The 14,096-nt window shown below is 34.2% G+C and overlaps 1 protein-coding gene across 1 annotated transcript in view; it reads right to left on the reverse strand.

Annotated features, from left to right (window-relative positions):
- Positions 1-2,117: 2,117 nt before the first annotated feature.
- Positions 2,118-14,096, reverse strand: part of LOC111709059 (probable ubiquitin carboxyl-terminal hydrolase FAF-X) — a 37,215-nt gene continuing 25,236 nt past the window's right edge. Inside the window, exons 40-51 of the mRNA XM_023482645.1 lie at positions 13,868-13,948; positions 12,655-12,764; positions 12,247-12,372; positions 11,160-11,298; positions 10,879-11,004; positions 9,740-9,879; positions 8,959-9,060; positions 7,517-7,702; positions 6,928-6,996; positions 4,814-4,971; positions 3,841-3,996; positions 2,118-3,018 (exon numbers count right to left, since the gene is read on the reverse strand). Coding sequence (XP_023338413.1) covers positions 2,451-3,018; positions 3,841-3,996; positions 4,814-4,971; positions 6,928-6,996; positions 7,517-7,702; positions 8,959-9,060; positions 9,740-9,879; positions 10,879-11,004; positions 11,160-11,298; positions 12,247-12,372; positions 12,655-12,764; positions 13,868-13,948 — 1,961 coding nt within the window. The 3' untranslated portion in view covers positions 2,118-2,450. The remainder of the gene's footprint in view (positions 3,019-3,840; positions 3,997-4,813; positions 4,972-6,927; positions 6,997-7,516; positions 7,703-8,958; positions 9,061-9,739; positions 9,880-10,878; positions 11,005-11,159; positions 11,299-12,246; positions 12,373-12,654; positions 12,765-13,867; positions 13,949-14,096) is intronic.

The raw sequence follows: 14,096 nt of genomic DNA on the forward strand, positions 1-14,096 counted from the left end.
AACTAACACATGCCCATTACTTTTGGCTGAAAGTGGGGATTTTATACCTACTGCCTGAGTCTTCAGGCATATTGCCTGAATGCCTTATCTTACCTTTACCCGACTAAATCTATATTTAGACCTACCTCCGGTCATTGGATTTTGACTTCTTACAACTCTTTGGAACCCGTCAGGACAAATGGAGGAAAATGTACGCTAGATTCTGACGTGTGTATTTAGGTTAATCAACAAAAGAAAGCCAATTTCACAACTTTTGCGAAGAAATTCTGCAAATATTTTTGCATATTTAAATTTGCCGAGGCAATGGCTTTTAAAAACTTAATTCAGGATTAAAATATAAAAAAATCCACTACACGGCAAAATTACTGTATATTTTATGTTCATTGGACTGTTAAAAATCAAAATTTGAGCCTGAAAGTTCACCTTGTCTAAAACATTTAAATCTTTTTCTCTCTGACTGCATAACATAATCAAAACGCGTACTGTATGTTTGTGTTACCTTGAAATTTAATTTTATTGGTCAAACAGGTCCAGATAGCAACACTTGAACTATACAGGATGCAATACGCGTACTGTATGTTTATATAACACAAATGCGTAATTCCTACAGATAGCAGCAAGGAGAGAAAGGAATATAGAAAGTAATCAATTTGCTATAGATGTCTCTCCTTGCACATTTTCTCAGAGGTTCAAAAATTAGTTGTCTGCTACAAGCAATTTAGGAAGGAGGTTTCTACCTGCCTGCATATCTATATATATATTATCTTTGACTAAATGTCAAAAATAAATTCAAATACTAAAGACGACTTTCAAGTCGTCTTCCTATTGTCATGTTTCGTGGGACACCCTGTATTTAATTTATCGAAATTGAAATCTGAACAAAATTCTTAATATATCAGGTAACATTGACACAAAGATGAGGAGAACATACAGGGTGTCCCAAAAAACATGGGAATTCAGTGACGAATAGTATATCGTCTTTGCTATGAATTAGCATTGTAATACCTAATTTCAAAAGCCATAATGTTATTATGTCAGCTAGATTTTATTTCATGAAAACAGTAAATTGATGTCAAGTTGTGTCTATAATGTCTCTGCAAGATAAACAGTGAAGACGGACAAATTTTCTCTGTTTGTATACTGCAATTTTCTTGTTTTACTAAGTACAACCGTATGCAGTCAAAACATAAACAAACAAAATGTAAACATAGCAGACGAAACTCTTACAGATTAAAGCTTTCTCAGTTGGTATCACTATACTAAATCAAAGAATTTTTAAAAAAGACGATATCGAATTCGTCACTGAATTCCCATGTTTTTTGGGACACCCTGTATATTAAGAAAAGCCATGGGATATGAGAATTATGTGGTTATTGTTTCAAGAATCATACATGTTAAGTATGTAGGTTGAAGACTGAATGTTACAAATAAATTCCAAGATCAAAGACGACTTTCAAGTAGTCTTGCTACCGTCATATTTCGTGGGACACCCTGTAGATAGTGAATCTCTCCACTGAAAAGTATGAAAGGACACCCTGTATGTCTGGTGGGCTGAGATAACATCTAAATGAATGGCAATTACCCACGCTGCCAAATATTTTGTCTAATTTTATACAGAATCTTATTTTTCTTCATTTCTTTCTCTTTCTTAAATAAAAACACTAGTACATCAAACACTTTAATAATATAAGGAGGCATATGTCATTGTAATCTGTATCAGTATATCACTGTATCACGATTTATTAAATACATCAAATAAGAAATATCATCAACGGGCACCAGAAATCTTTTTAAGAACTAAAAATATGAAAATTGGTGAAAATCCACGAAAATTATGAATTTTTAACCCTATTCCGGCTANAAAGTGTTCAAGTGGTCAGAGGCTGCTGTTCAAATTTTTATACTTATATAACTAACACATGCCTCTCACTTTAGGCTCAAAGCTGGGCTTATATAATAAACCTACTACCGGAGTACTCAGGCATACTGCCTGAATGCCTTATTTTACATTTACCCGACGTTCCAGAAGTATATCAAATGTTATAGATTTGTATCACAAGAAGGAAATAGAGGGAGGGTCCCCGGGACCGCCCCCCCCAGACTATTTTGGGTAAACCAGACGTCAGCCTGAATAGGGTTAAGCTACACACTTTTAATTTTAAATAATGATTAAAAACCATGAAACTGCGCCAATATCTTAAGGACAAAAATGATGGCCAAAGTTTTTTTTCATATTAAATCTCGGAAACCGATGATAATCTAAAATTGTTACGAGATTATGTGAATAATATATTTGGTTGCAACGCCGCTTATATCAACGTTTTGATTATTGTCCTTTTCTCAAGAATGAAAAAAATAAAATATTTTGTATAAAACTAACATAGAAATAGTTTTCATATTAATAATTTACGCACGTTTTTGTATGAAAATTTATGTTTACAAAACGCTTATTATCGGTCTGGAGGACGTTGAACGGCGGAATTTTGTCCTTTCTTGCCGCCGTCTTCCTCGCCTGCCGGTCCAGCTGCTACTCCAACACCCTCATCTCCTTCCTCTTCGTCCTCATCCGGCAGCAGCTCGAAGGCCTTCTCCAGTGTGAGCCGCGCCGATTGTGATCGCTCGAGGAAGTATCCGTTAGCGGTCTCATTACTACCCGCCGGCGGTGACCAGTTGGAATAGTACCCACTACCGCTAGTGTTGCTATACGGAGCTCGTTGTGTTCCGACCCGTTCTAGCTCCTCGTGCAACCACTCCACGCTCCAGGTCCATTTCTTCTTCAAATCTCCATTCGCCTGCAGGATGTTCTTTGCGGCCTGGCACTGAGAGAACAGGGTGACCAGCATCTTGATGCACTGATAGGCCCGCTTCTGGTAATGGTTCTTACACCGCTGGATAGTGTCGAAGAGTCCATCCCTGGCGGAGTGGTCGTCAGGGATCCCCTTGAGGGCCTTCATAATCCTGTGAGTTTGCCATGAGTCCTCCATCAGGAGCATGCCAAGAAGGAGTTGAAGGAAGGGTCTGAAATATGGCAAGTGAATATCAAATTTACTAGTGAAAGTGAATAGATTTTTGGATAAATAATATCAATACAGATAAACTAATGAGTTATCATACCATGGAATCCCAAAAAACAATGGAAAATGCATTTTTTCCCTAAATGGGAAATTATTTATTTCAACAAAATTGGAGACATATGTGAACTCAACCTTCAGTGGGTAGAGAGAACAGAAATGATGTATATTCAGTCATCAATCATGATTATTAATGATGACAGAATCAGAACGGGGATGTAACCACTCAGTGGAGGAAGATAATCAAAATTGTGTTAGATTGGCGAAAAAGTTTTAACAAAACGAACGATATTCAATTCGTTAACTTTTTTTATTTTGTCAAAAAAAAATTATTATTCTTTTGTAGTTAAATGTTTCTTTCTAGAAGGGTTTAGAATAAATGAGTCTTTGACACAAACTCTGACTTTTAATCCCAAAAACCGATGTCGTAGACCTTTAATATTTAAAACTATAAATTCTTTTTGATCAAAAATAAAAGTTTGAAGTTAATCAAGTTAACGTCCTCCAGGTTGCAAATATATAGGGAATAGAAAACTTGAGTTTTGTGAGAAAAAAAACTCAGTTCTTTTCCCTTTGGTTGACCTGCAGCAAGCTACAGGAGACTTCATGAATCCCTGAATCTGTAAACTTGTTGCTTTCCCAAATCATTAAATAAACCATTGAAAGACTATATTCAAGGCAGAAGACTTTTATTTAACCTTGGAATCGTCATGTTTTATCAATTTCAAGTCGTCTTTACAGTCTCATCTTTTGAGGGTAACCCTAGTACCTGAGTTCGTATGTATACGCAAATGCAATCTGCCAGAGTAGTTCGTATAGAACAGTGTGAGAGAAGTGAGGGTTTTCCCAGCAGCAGAACTGGAGAAGTTTCTTAGTATCCTCACTACTGTTAGCATCTTCTATCAACTTTTTCAGGTAAGCAGACCTAAAACAGGGTGGTATTAAAAGAAAAAATTAGGCTATTTAGCATCAATTTGCTAGGTTTTTTGACACATCTAATATTTCATTTATCTCCCCCCCAAATCGTTATTGTCCCTAATTCAACAAAAAAATCTAAATTTCTTGAATTTTCCCAAATCAAATTCAAAATTTCAAATAAAAATTTGGGAAAGTTTTTCGAAAAATGTTATGGCACCATTAACCCAAAAAACCTTTATTTCCCCATATTCAACAAAAATCATTAAATTTCCTAATAATCCTTTAGGAAATTTTCAAGAGAATATTTATTGTATGTTGTATGCTCCTACGGCTAACTATCAAATATTAACATTTCAAATGAAAGTTTAATATTTCGAATAAAATGTGTGAAAATTTTGCCAAGAAATGATCCGCACAAATATTTATTTTCGCAAATTTTTTATATCTTTTCTTTTGAAGGATAATGATGAAAAGTTTGAGAAGATTTTCAATCAATCTTCCTTCTTAGATAAACACTTAACAATTTAGAGAAATAATAAACATAAAAGTGTTTGTCAAGTATTAATAATTATTACATAATAATAATAATAATTTTTTACATTCTAATACTAGATTTTTTGCAAAATTCTTAAAGATAGATAGGTATAAAATTCATCCCTTCTTCTTTAAGTTCTTGTATTTAAAAATTCTGAAGATAAAAAAGAAACATATTTTTACTGAAATACACAAGTACATATATAACAAATACTTATCAAAAAATTCAAATTTTCCCAAATATTTAAAGTTACTTGGTCATTTTATAAAATTGTTTTTGAAAACAGTACCTCTGAAAAAGGTGTTCCGAAACCGGTATCTGTATAGGAGCCAAGTATCCATGCTGGAGAGAGGGCTCCAGGTATGGGTTTGGAGCTGGCTCAACCCCCTCCACTGCAGACTGGGTAACTGAACTTGCATCACAGCAACGGACAAGGTTAGATACAACCTAAAAGAAAAAAAACTATAATTAGTGTACACTTCACATATTATACTGAAATCAGAGATTAGGAGTAATATGAAACGGTTTCGTTGCGTCCTGTAAAAAATGGAATCGCTGTCCTGCATTGCAAGATTTGAGGATCTTTTATAAACTATCATGTGTTCAGGGTGTTCATACTCGAGATGTTCTCCAGCTAGTTCTACAGAGAAATCCTATCTTCAATCTACTAATCCTACAAATCTCTACAAATAAATCGAACCTACAATTATTCTTAATGTTCAAAATGTTTTATATAATCTGAGATTTTTAATGTAAAAACATTTAAAGGCCTATTGGGTATGATTTTATGAATGGAAAATTAATTTCAAAAACTGTAAATAAGTTTATACATGCTGAAAAGTCTAGCCAATACTTATGCTAAAAAGTCTAGCCAATACTTATGCTAAAAAGTCTAGCCACTACTTTTAAATAATGAGCCTTATCTTTCAGGACACGATGGGTTAGTTGCTCCCTTCTTTCTCCAGGTTTATAAATCATCCGTGACATAACTATTCACATGAAAACTTTTCTAAAAGATGGTTTATATAATTATAAGTAGATTTGTCGTGATAATTGTGATTTCTTACTCAAAAATTCCGTGCTCGTCTCTACGCGCTGAACCAGGTGATAAATTCGTGCATTTCCAAAGTTGAGCTTGAATAATATCCTAAACTCTCACAACTACTTCAAAAAAACTCTCATGCTAGGCGGTTGATCTCAAGATCTGTATCCTATTTACTGGCTCGGGGATAGGCTATTCTCCTCAGCAACATACAGTTAATCTTCTCTGTATCCTTGGTCTCTAGGATGAAGATGCTTTCTCCTCCTTTCACATACTAATCTTAACACCCTGAGTCTGGGATAGGTCAAAATAAAGGTGAGGAGTAAAAGCTCTTAAACTTTGAGCTTCTGAACTCAGTCTAACGAATTTTCTTTAGACCTCCGTTGTCAAGACTCCGATTTTAACGGAAGCTGAGCTGTTCTTGGATCTCTGGACGCTTGGTTTGAGTTCATCTCTCTCTCTCTCTATATATATATATATATATAAGATCTTCGATAACCACGTCTTGATTGTTCTGCTCCCCCTCCGACACCTCCGAAGAAAGGACCCCTGGACAGGATTGGCTACATCCTAATACTGTATCCCCGATCTAACGCTCCCCCACTAGATCAAATACAGGTAATAAACCTCCGGACGGCAAATCAACATTTTAAATAAAATCAAATGTTTTTAACCCGGAGAAAATTTTCATTTAATGCTAGCGTTTTTTATTATTGTCATTAATTAAAATAACTTTGGACTCATTGTGTTTCAGTTCACGGTTGACCCCTGTCTAAAGAGGCCTACCTGAAATATGCAAGATAAATAATCAGAGCTGGGAACTTTTGAATGGTGGATATCTGGATTAATGCTTAATCCACTCTTTTTCTTAATCTCCAGATTAAATATTGCTTGTTCTTCTCTTGTAATTAATCTCCAGATTAATTAACAGATCGGGATTAAGGATATCCCATTCTAAAGTTTTCAGCTCAGTGCTAATTGAGGTGCGCCGAAGAGAAAGAATTAATGCTCGCCTTATGTTTGTAGCAAACTTGCCTAGACTCCAATAGATAAATTGAGCACATGCATCAGTTCATCACCCCTGTTTAACATTGTGTTGAAATGGTTAAAAACATTAGTAGAGATGAACTGTCGCAGGGTGAAGAACTGACGCACGATGCCTTGACTAGATTTAGTGAAACTACGCAGAATTGCGCAAGAATGTTTAGGTTCAGATATAACACTAGCGGCCTCCAAAATTAACCCACCTCTAATGTAAAGTGACCAATTATTATTTCATTTAGTGGATTAATCAAAATTATAATTTGAGTCTTAAAGTCGTCTTTATATTCCATGGTTTTGTGGATCCCACTGCATCTAACCTGATAAAGTTTTCCAAGCTCTGGATACTGATATTTTATTGGAGGTCCAGGTCCATCATCCAGGGCAACCTGAAGTACACATGTACAGTACATTTATACAAAAGGATAAACAGAAACTTAAGTGAACATGTACAATGTACATAACCTAACATACACCTTTTAATTTAGAGCATAATTGCACACTTGTACTATACTCATACAATCAAAATCTAGAGTAGGCATGTAGTACACAATTTAGTACAGCACAAAAAAGTAAACATTGATAAAAATGAATAAAAAATAAATTTAAATTCATTCTTTCAAAAATAAAAAAAAGGTTTTGGTATTTAAAACAGTAAAAAGACCCATTTAGCTGGGGTTTAATACTCTTTGATCCCATTCAAAGGGGCTTAGACAGGGGGGGGGGCATATGAGCAATTATCCTTTCTACAAAAAGTGACAACTATGGTGTCCTGAGGGGGGGGGGGGGGTAGTCAGGCCCCTAATTTTTTACATTTTCATGAAAACCCAAAAATGTTGTGCTTTTAACAAAATGGTGAACACAATTTTTTTTAAACTAAAAAAGAGAAGGGTTTGTAATTGTATATACCTGCATGAATAACGCTGGAACGTTAAGATTAAGCAACTGCAATTTCTCATGTTCTCCCAGAGAACAGTACATAACAAACAGGCCGAAATACTGAGATAGGTGCCGACCATAGTCCGCCACCTCCGCCCAGAGCAGAGATAGGACCGCCAGAAGAATATGCTCCGATAATCCAGCTCCAGGAGGAATCTGTACAGAATAAAGGATAAGTATGAATCTTGTTGGTACAGGGTTACCCAGAAAAGATGAGACTCTAGAGACGACTGTACGGAATTCATTGATATATTTGTCTTATGTCTTATCACACATGTTTCTTTCTTTGAATCAAGTATAATATGTTGAATGAGTTTATCTAAAACAGCTGACAAAACTAAACAATTATTTTGTTAAATCTGACACCATTTTCGTTGTTCATTAAAGCCTCTTTCTATTGAGGGGAAACCTGCACTTTACGATAAACATCCATCTAGTACTAATCTTGTTAAACTAAACTTCTGTCTGGTACTAGTTTAGCTGGAACTCCACTTCTTTCTGGCGCTAGCCTGGTTGGAACTATACTTCGGTCTCGTAAGAGTCTGGTTTGTAATATTTTTACCTCTGTCTGGTATTAGTCAGGTTGAAAATATGCCTCTGACTGGTGCTTTACAAAGTATATATTTTATCTGGTACTGCATAAGTATATCTCTATATCTGGTACTGTATACAGTATATCTCTATAGTCTATATCTGGTACTGTATAGACTATACAGAATAAATATGTTCGGTACTTTTTACAGTATGTCTTATTTATATTTATTTCTGGTACTGTATCATTATATATAGTTGTAATCTCTAGTTGTCTGTTTGAGATTATAAATTGAGTGGGTCCGCTTTTGACGAAAGAAAAAACTAAAATAGTAATTTACGACAAAAGGCGGGTTAATGGTGGGGCCAACTATGACATCTCTGGGCCTGGGTTCCCAAGCTATTACACTATTACAGGTTATTTCTATTTCTGTTACACGTGCAATATATAAAGTGCATATGCATTATACATGTCTGGACCGTCTGGTACTATATTTATATATTTGTCTAGTGCTGTACCTCTGTTTGCATCTGGTGTAGCTATAGGACCGTCTGGGGCTGTATTCAGTATATATACATATATATATATGTCTGGTACTGTACCCATGTCTGTATCTGGTTTAAGCAGGCTGGTGTAGCTACAGGACCTTCTGGTGTTGTATAAACTATATATATATATATATGTCTGGTACTGTACCTCTGTCTGTATCTGGTTTAAGCAGGCTGGTGTAGCTACAGGACCGTCTGGTGTTGTATAAACTATATATATATATATATGTCTGGTACTGTACCTCTGTCTGTATCTGGTTTAAGCAGGCTGGTGTAGCTACAGGACCTTCTGGTGTTGTATAAACTATATATATATATGTCTGGTACTGTACCTCTGTCTGTATCTGGTTTAAGCAGGCTGGTGTAGCTACAGGACCGTCTGGTGCAGAGAAATGAGCGCAGAAGACGAGCAGTTTGGAAAACGTTAAACGAACCTAAATAAATATAACGCATTTAAAAACAGAAAATTATTAAGGAAGTTCCAATATTTATAGATTTCAATGATTTTAGAAAGAAATTTAATGAAACTGGAAATTAGTACATTAATTGAATTTTTTACTTTTGCGCCCTTAACAGAGCCAATTATTAGCCTCATATAACATTTTGTAATTTAACTAATTTAATTAAATTTCTGTTAACATAACTTGACACAGAACGACCATCTTAATTATCAAAGAATATGTTAGACAAAGAGGAAATAAGTTTTTAGGTTCATAAATAACAGAATATCAGAAAAGAAGTTAAGCCATAAGACCCGGGGACCTTCAGTATCAAAGTTTATAGTTTGCTTGTCTGTTGTTTGTAACTGATAAACGTCAAAACGGAAGAACCGATCGGGACCATTTTTTTAGAGACCTCACATGATCCCAGGGAAAGTGAAAATGTCGATTTTTCAAAATCCACACAAAAAAGTGTATGAAAGAGCAACAATCAAACGTAAAAAATCGAAGATTGCGCGCTTGGAGCCTAGTTTCAATATAATTGTTTACATTTTTGATTATTTTCCCTGCAGCTTCGCCGATAATTAAAAAAACAAAATTACAAAATCGAATTGCCTAGAAAACAAGCGTACACCCCTTAAAATTTCAACAAAACCGAGAATTCCTATTTTACCTCCGGGCTGGGACACTCTAGGAGGTACTCCGCGAACCGTGCAGGGGTGGAGAACAGTATGTTGTTGCAAAACCAGGACCTCGCTGCTCTAGAGTACCTCAGATGGATAGAAAGGATCTCATACCAATCCATTGAGTTACCTTAATACAAACCATTTATTGATTTATAACTTAGATCCTCATTTGTCATGTCAGTGGCTTTAGAAAAACGAGTAACCCGACCCATTAGCACCCCAAATAGATAATGATATGAGAGCCTAAGGGTAGGGGACCTGTTAAGATCAGTATTTATAATAATCAAAATGTCAATTCCTTTTAACGCCAGCAAAAATAATATAGTATCAAATTATAAGCGATTTGCATTTAAACCCAAAAATGAAAAAAATAAAGCTCATTTAGTAATTAACGGATTCATTCAATTGGGGAGGTAAATTTTTTTATTTATTAAAACATGTTTATATGGATATTAAAACATGCGACTCAAACAGATGAAAAATTTGTTTTATTTGAAATCAAAAACTAGTTTATTTTTGAAAGTGACAAATATCTTGCCAAAACCAGATTTTTGCTTATAATGTGTATTTTAGGAATAATAATAATAATAACTTTTAAGAATTCAACACATAAGTTCTTTTACCCGTCTGAATTCATTTTGATGCTTTTTTTCCTCGCTTGCATTAGTGTTTTGATATACACGAAAAGTAAAAATCTGAACATGTTAAATTGATAAAAATCTATAAAAATGTTGGACTCTTTCACGATGGATTTGAGCACTTATATCAAAAAAAATTTCCCGTACTTTTATTCAAGAGCAATAACCTCTCAGAAAAACTACCATTTTACTAATCAAGAGCTCAGCAACCATATTAAGTGATTTTTTTTATTTAGATAAATTACAAGCGGAGATTTTATGATTACATTCAAAGCACAATTAGTCACATTGAATTTTTGAACAATGAAAATTTATTTTTATATGAAGATTCATATATTTAAAATTTGTGCTAGGAGCCCAAACTTTTAAGGTTTTTTTTTCATTTCTGAAAAAGTGTGAAAAATAGAAAAAAATGGGCCAATAATATTTTATCAAAAATAAAACATGAAGTTAAACTACAAAATGTCTAGAAATATAACTAAGCTTACCCCGAATAGATTTCTTTGTATGGAACCCAATACTGAAGAGAAAAGCTGAAGCCAGCTGAACCGTAGTTAAACAAATATCTTCCTGCTCCTTGCTCAGCTGCTCGCCGCTAGCAGGGGTTACAAACCCTAGAAGAAAATAATTTTCAAATATTTACTTTCCTTGTTTAGATTGAATATTGAGGTCTTAAAGGATAGCTTTTACGTATTTATATTGAATACGAAATCATTAAATTTAAGGCAAGAAAATGAAATTGAATAGAAAACGTTAATATCCACTGTACCTGTATTGCAGCTGATGAGTTTCTTCATAAAATTAAAGTATTCTGGAGAAAACTGGTTTCTATTGTGAAGAAACAGAACATTTTGTTTAACAATAGATTTCTCAATAGGTCCAGGCATTTTATTCGTTAACCGCATACCCTAAACATATATAATCTTATTGAAAGACAAACCTGGAGCTAATTAAAATAGGGGTCAGCGATCCCGGCCGCCGAAGATATCTACTGGCACACATACAATGATTAATATTTATGCTATTAAAAAGGGAAATACATTCTTTTAACGTCTCAAAATTGCTGTGGACAGAATTAAGTTCAAATTTCACCACTAGAGGGTGGGTTTTAAGCAGTAACATTTTTGGACCTCACTAGTCTCCTGGAGTTTGTAATAACTCTTGTAATAATAGAGATAAATGGTGCTAACTTTGCACCTATATTCTTTTAATCCATAAGGGGCATAAAAAAATTTCAAATTTTTTTTCTTGATCAGGGGCGTAGAAAGGGGGGTATTTGGCCCAAAACAGGTATTTATATATATAAATATTTTTTTGCCGATGTATCATTATTGTTTTCAAGATTTTAGGTCTGACAGAATATTAGACCATGACAAAATAGCCTAACAAGGACNAAAAAATATTTATATATATAAATACCTGTTTTGGGCCAAATACCCCCCTTTCTACGCCCCTGATCAAGAAAAAAAAAAATTGAAATTTTTTTATGCCCCTTATGGATTAAAAGAATATAGGTGCAAAGTTAGCACCATTTATCTCTATTATTACAAGAGTTATTACAAACTCCAGGAGACTAGTGAGGTCCTTTTAGATGGCGTGGGCAATGTGGCGCAACCAAAGTGGGTGAGGCGTTCCGCAACCACCATCAACTAGCTTCCCAAAAGAGATTACAAAAAAGTTGTTAAAGTGACGAAAAAGGTATGATTTTGCCCGAGAAAGGTTAAAATGTTAGGACACTATTCAATATTTTCATACAAGAAAAAAGTGTAACCCACTTAATAAAATATTCCGGTTTCACCTTTGCAACAAATAACGCCATTAATTGACGGCGGTATTGCGTTTTGTGTAATGTTTACCTGTATCCCTGTATTGATAATATCTACAGGATTATCTAGATCAGATCTACAGTAGAACAGCATATAAGCATTCCACCATCTTTTCTGCCTTCGTACAGACATTCGCTTTAGCACGTGATCAAACACCTGGAATAACACGTGTTTAAATATATAAGTTTAGCACGTGATAAAACACCTGGAATAACACGTGTTTAAATATATAAGTTTAGTACAGTGTGAACCATAATACTGTGGAAGAGAAAAAAGACATTTAAGCAATTTTATGTGTATTTGATGTTGAATGGCAACTTGTTTAAACAGTAACTGTAAAATCAACTTATTAGGTAAAAAAGTTTTAGTGTACACTGCACAATTTCTATTTTCATGTACATTGTTAATTGTACACTGTACACTATACACTGTACTAACCTCAGATAAATATTCTCCTCCCCAGCACTGGTTCTTCAGCTCCTCATCATCTTGCATAAACACCTCGGTGACATCACCATCATCAAACTTATACCACTTGCTACCTTGCCTAAATATCAATCAATCCTTATATCAATTAACCAATCAATCAATCAATCAATCAATCAATCAATCAATCAATCAATCAATCAATCAATCAATAAATCCTTATATCAATCAATCATTCATAATCTTAAATTTAAACCGCGGTAACTTATCTATCATCAAACTTATATCACTTACTTTCTTGTCTAAACATATCGATCAAAAACCAAACAACCAACCAACCAACCAATCAAAATAAAATTTATCAGCCAATTATTCTCAATCCATTCACAAACAGACCAATCAATCAAACACATATTCAATAATCACTTTAATATTTATTAATTCAACAAATAAGCTAAAATCAAATCAATCAAACCAAAATACAAACTTTCAATCCCAACAATGAAAAATGACGATTTTATAAAAATTTTATTTTTAGCAAAATGTGTTCCTGAAAATTTTTAAACTTATAATTTTTTATTTTTTTGCTTGGATTTTTATACCACTAGATACTTTTCTACGCATATAGCCTTAACGATGTTTAACCTTACCTACCCAAATATATCTGACGTCAGAATTAATGGACAACAAGAAGTAGGTTAAGAAGGTACGATTAGTTCAACTATATTTCTATACATAGGAAAGGTTGTTCCAACTATATAGCCATACCTAATTCTAGCTAGAAAGATAATTGAGCAAAGATTAATTAATCTAGAAAAAACTGTGTTCAAGATTCAGAAAACTGTTGCTGCAAATGTGGAGGGTATTGCAAACAACACTAACAAGGTTGACCAGGCAGTGATCCAGATTGGAAAGATTCAGGAGTCTGTGAATCAACTTAAGTCTTAAGGCAATGAGAATGCAGCCAAGGCTATGATAGCTGAACAGACAGAACAGAACCTCAAGAAGTTAAATGTTATCATTCAAAACCTGAAGGAGCCTGCAATAGACCTAAACGAATACCAGAAAAAACAAGCGGATCATGAACTTGTATGTAAAGTACTATCAGAGATCAATTGTAGTGCCAAACCAGTGGAAGATATTTCACAATAATATGCAAAAATATTTAAGTCAATATTTACGAATATCTAGAACATCAAAATGAAAAAAAAACCTATATTGTCNCGTATATAACTGTAATAATGTCCACCACTAGCCTGTCCACTGTGCACCACCATACCGCGTAGAACATATGTTCTAACAACACCTGAGAAAAAATTAAAAATGTATATTTATTTATAAATGTTATTATGCCACACTTTTATCGTCTATTTACTTCTTAAAGGGACTGTTGCAAATCTGGCATTGACAACATTTCATATTTTAAATCAAGCTTTAAGTCCGCAGTGCAGCTA

Source organism: Eurytemora carolleeae, unplaced genomic scaffold (assembly GCF_000591075.1).
Source record: "Eurytemora carolleeae unplaced genomic scaffold, Eaff_2.0 scaffold377, whole genome shotgun sequence".
In the NCBI taxonomy this organism is placed as follows: domain Eukaryota; kingdom Metazoa; phylum Arthropoda; class Copepoda; order Calanoida; family Temoridae; genus Eurytemora; species Eurytemora carolleeae.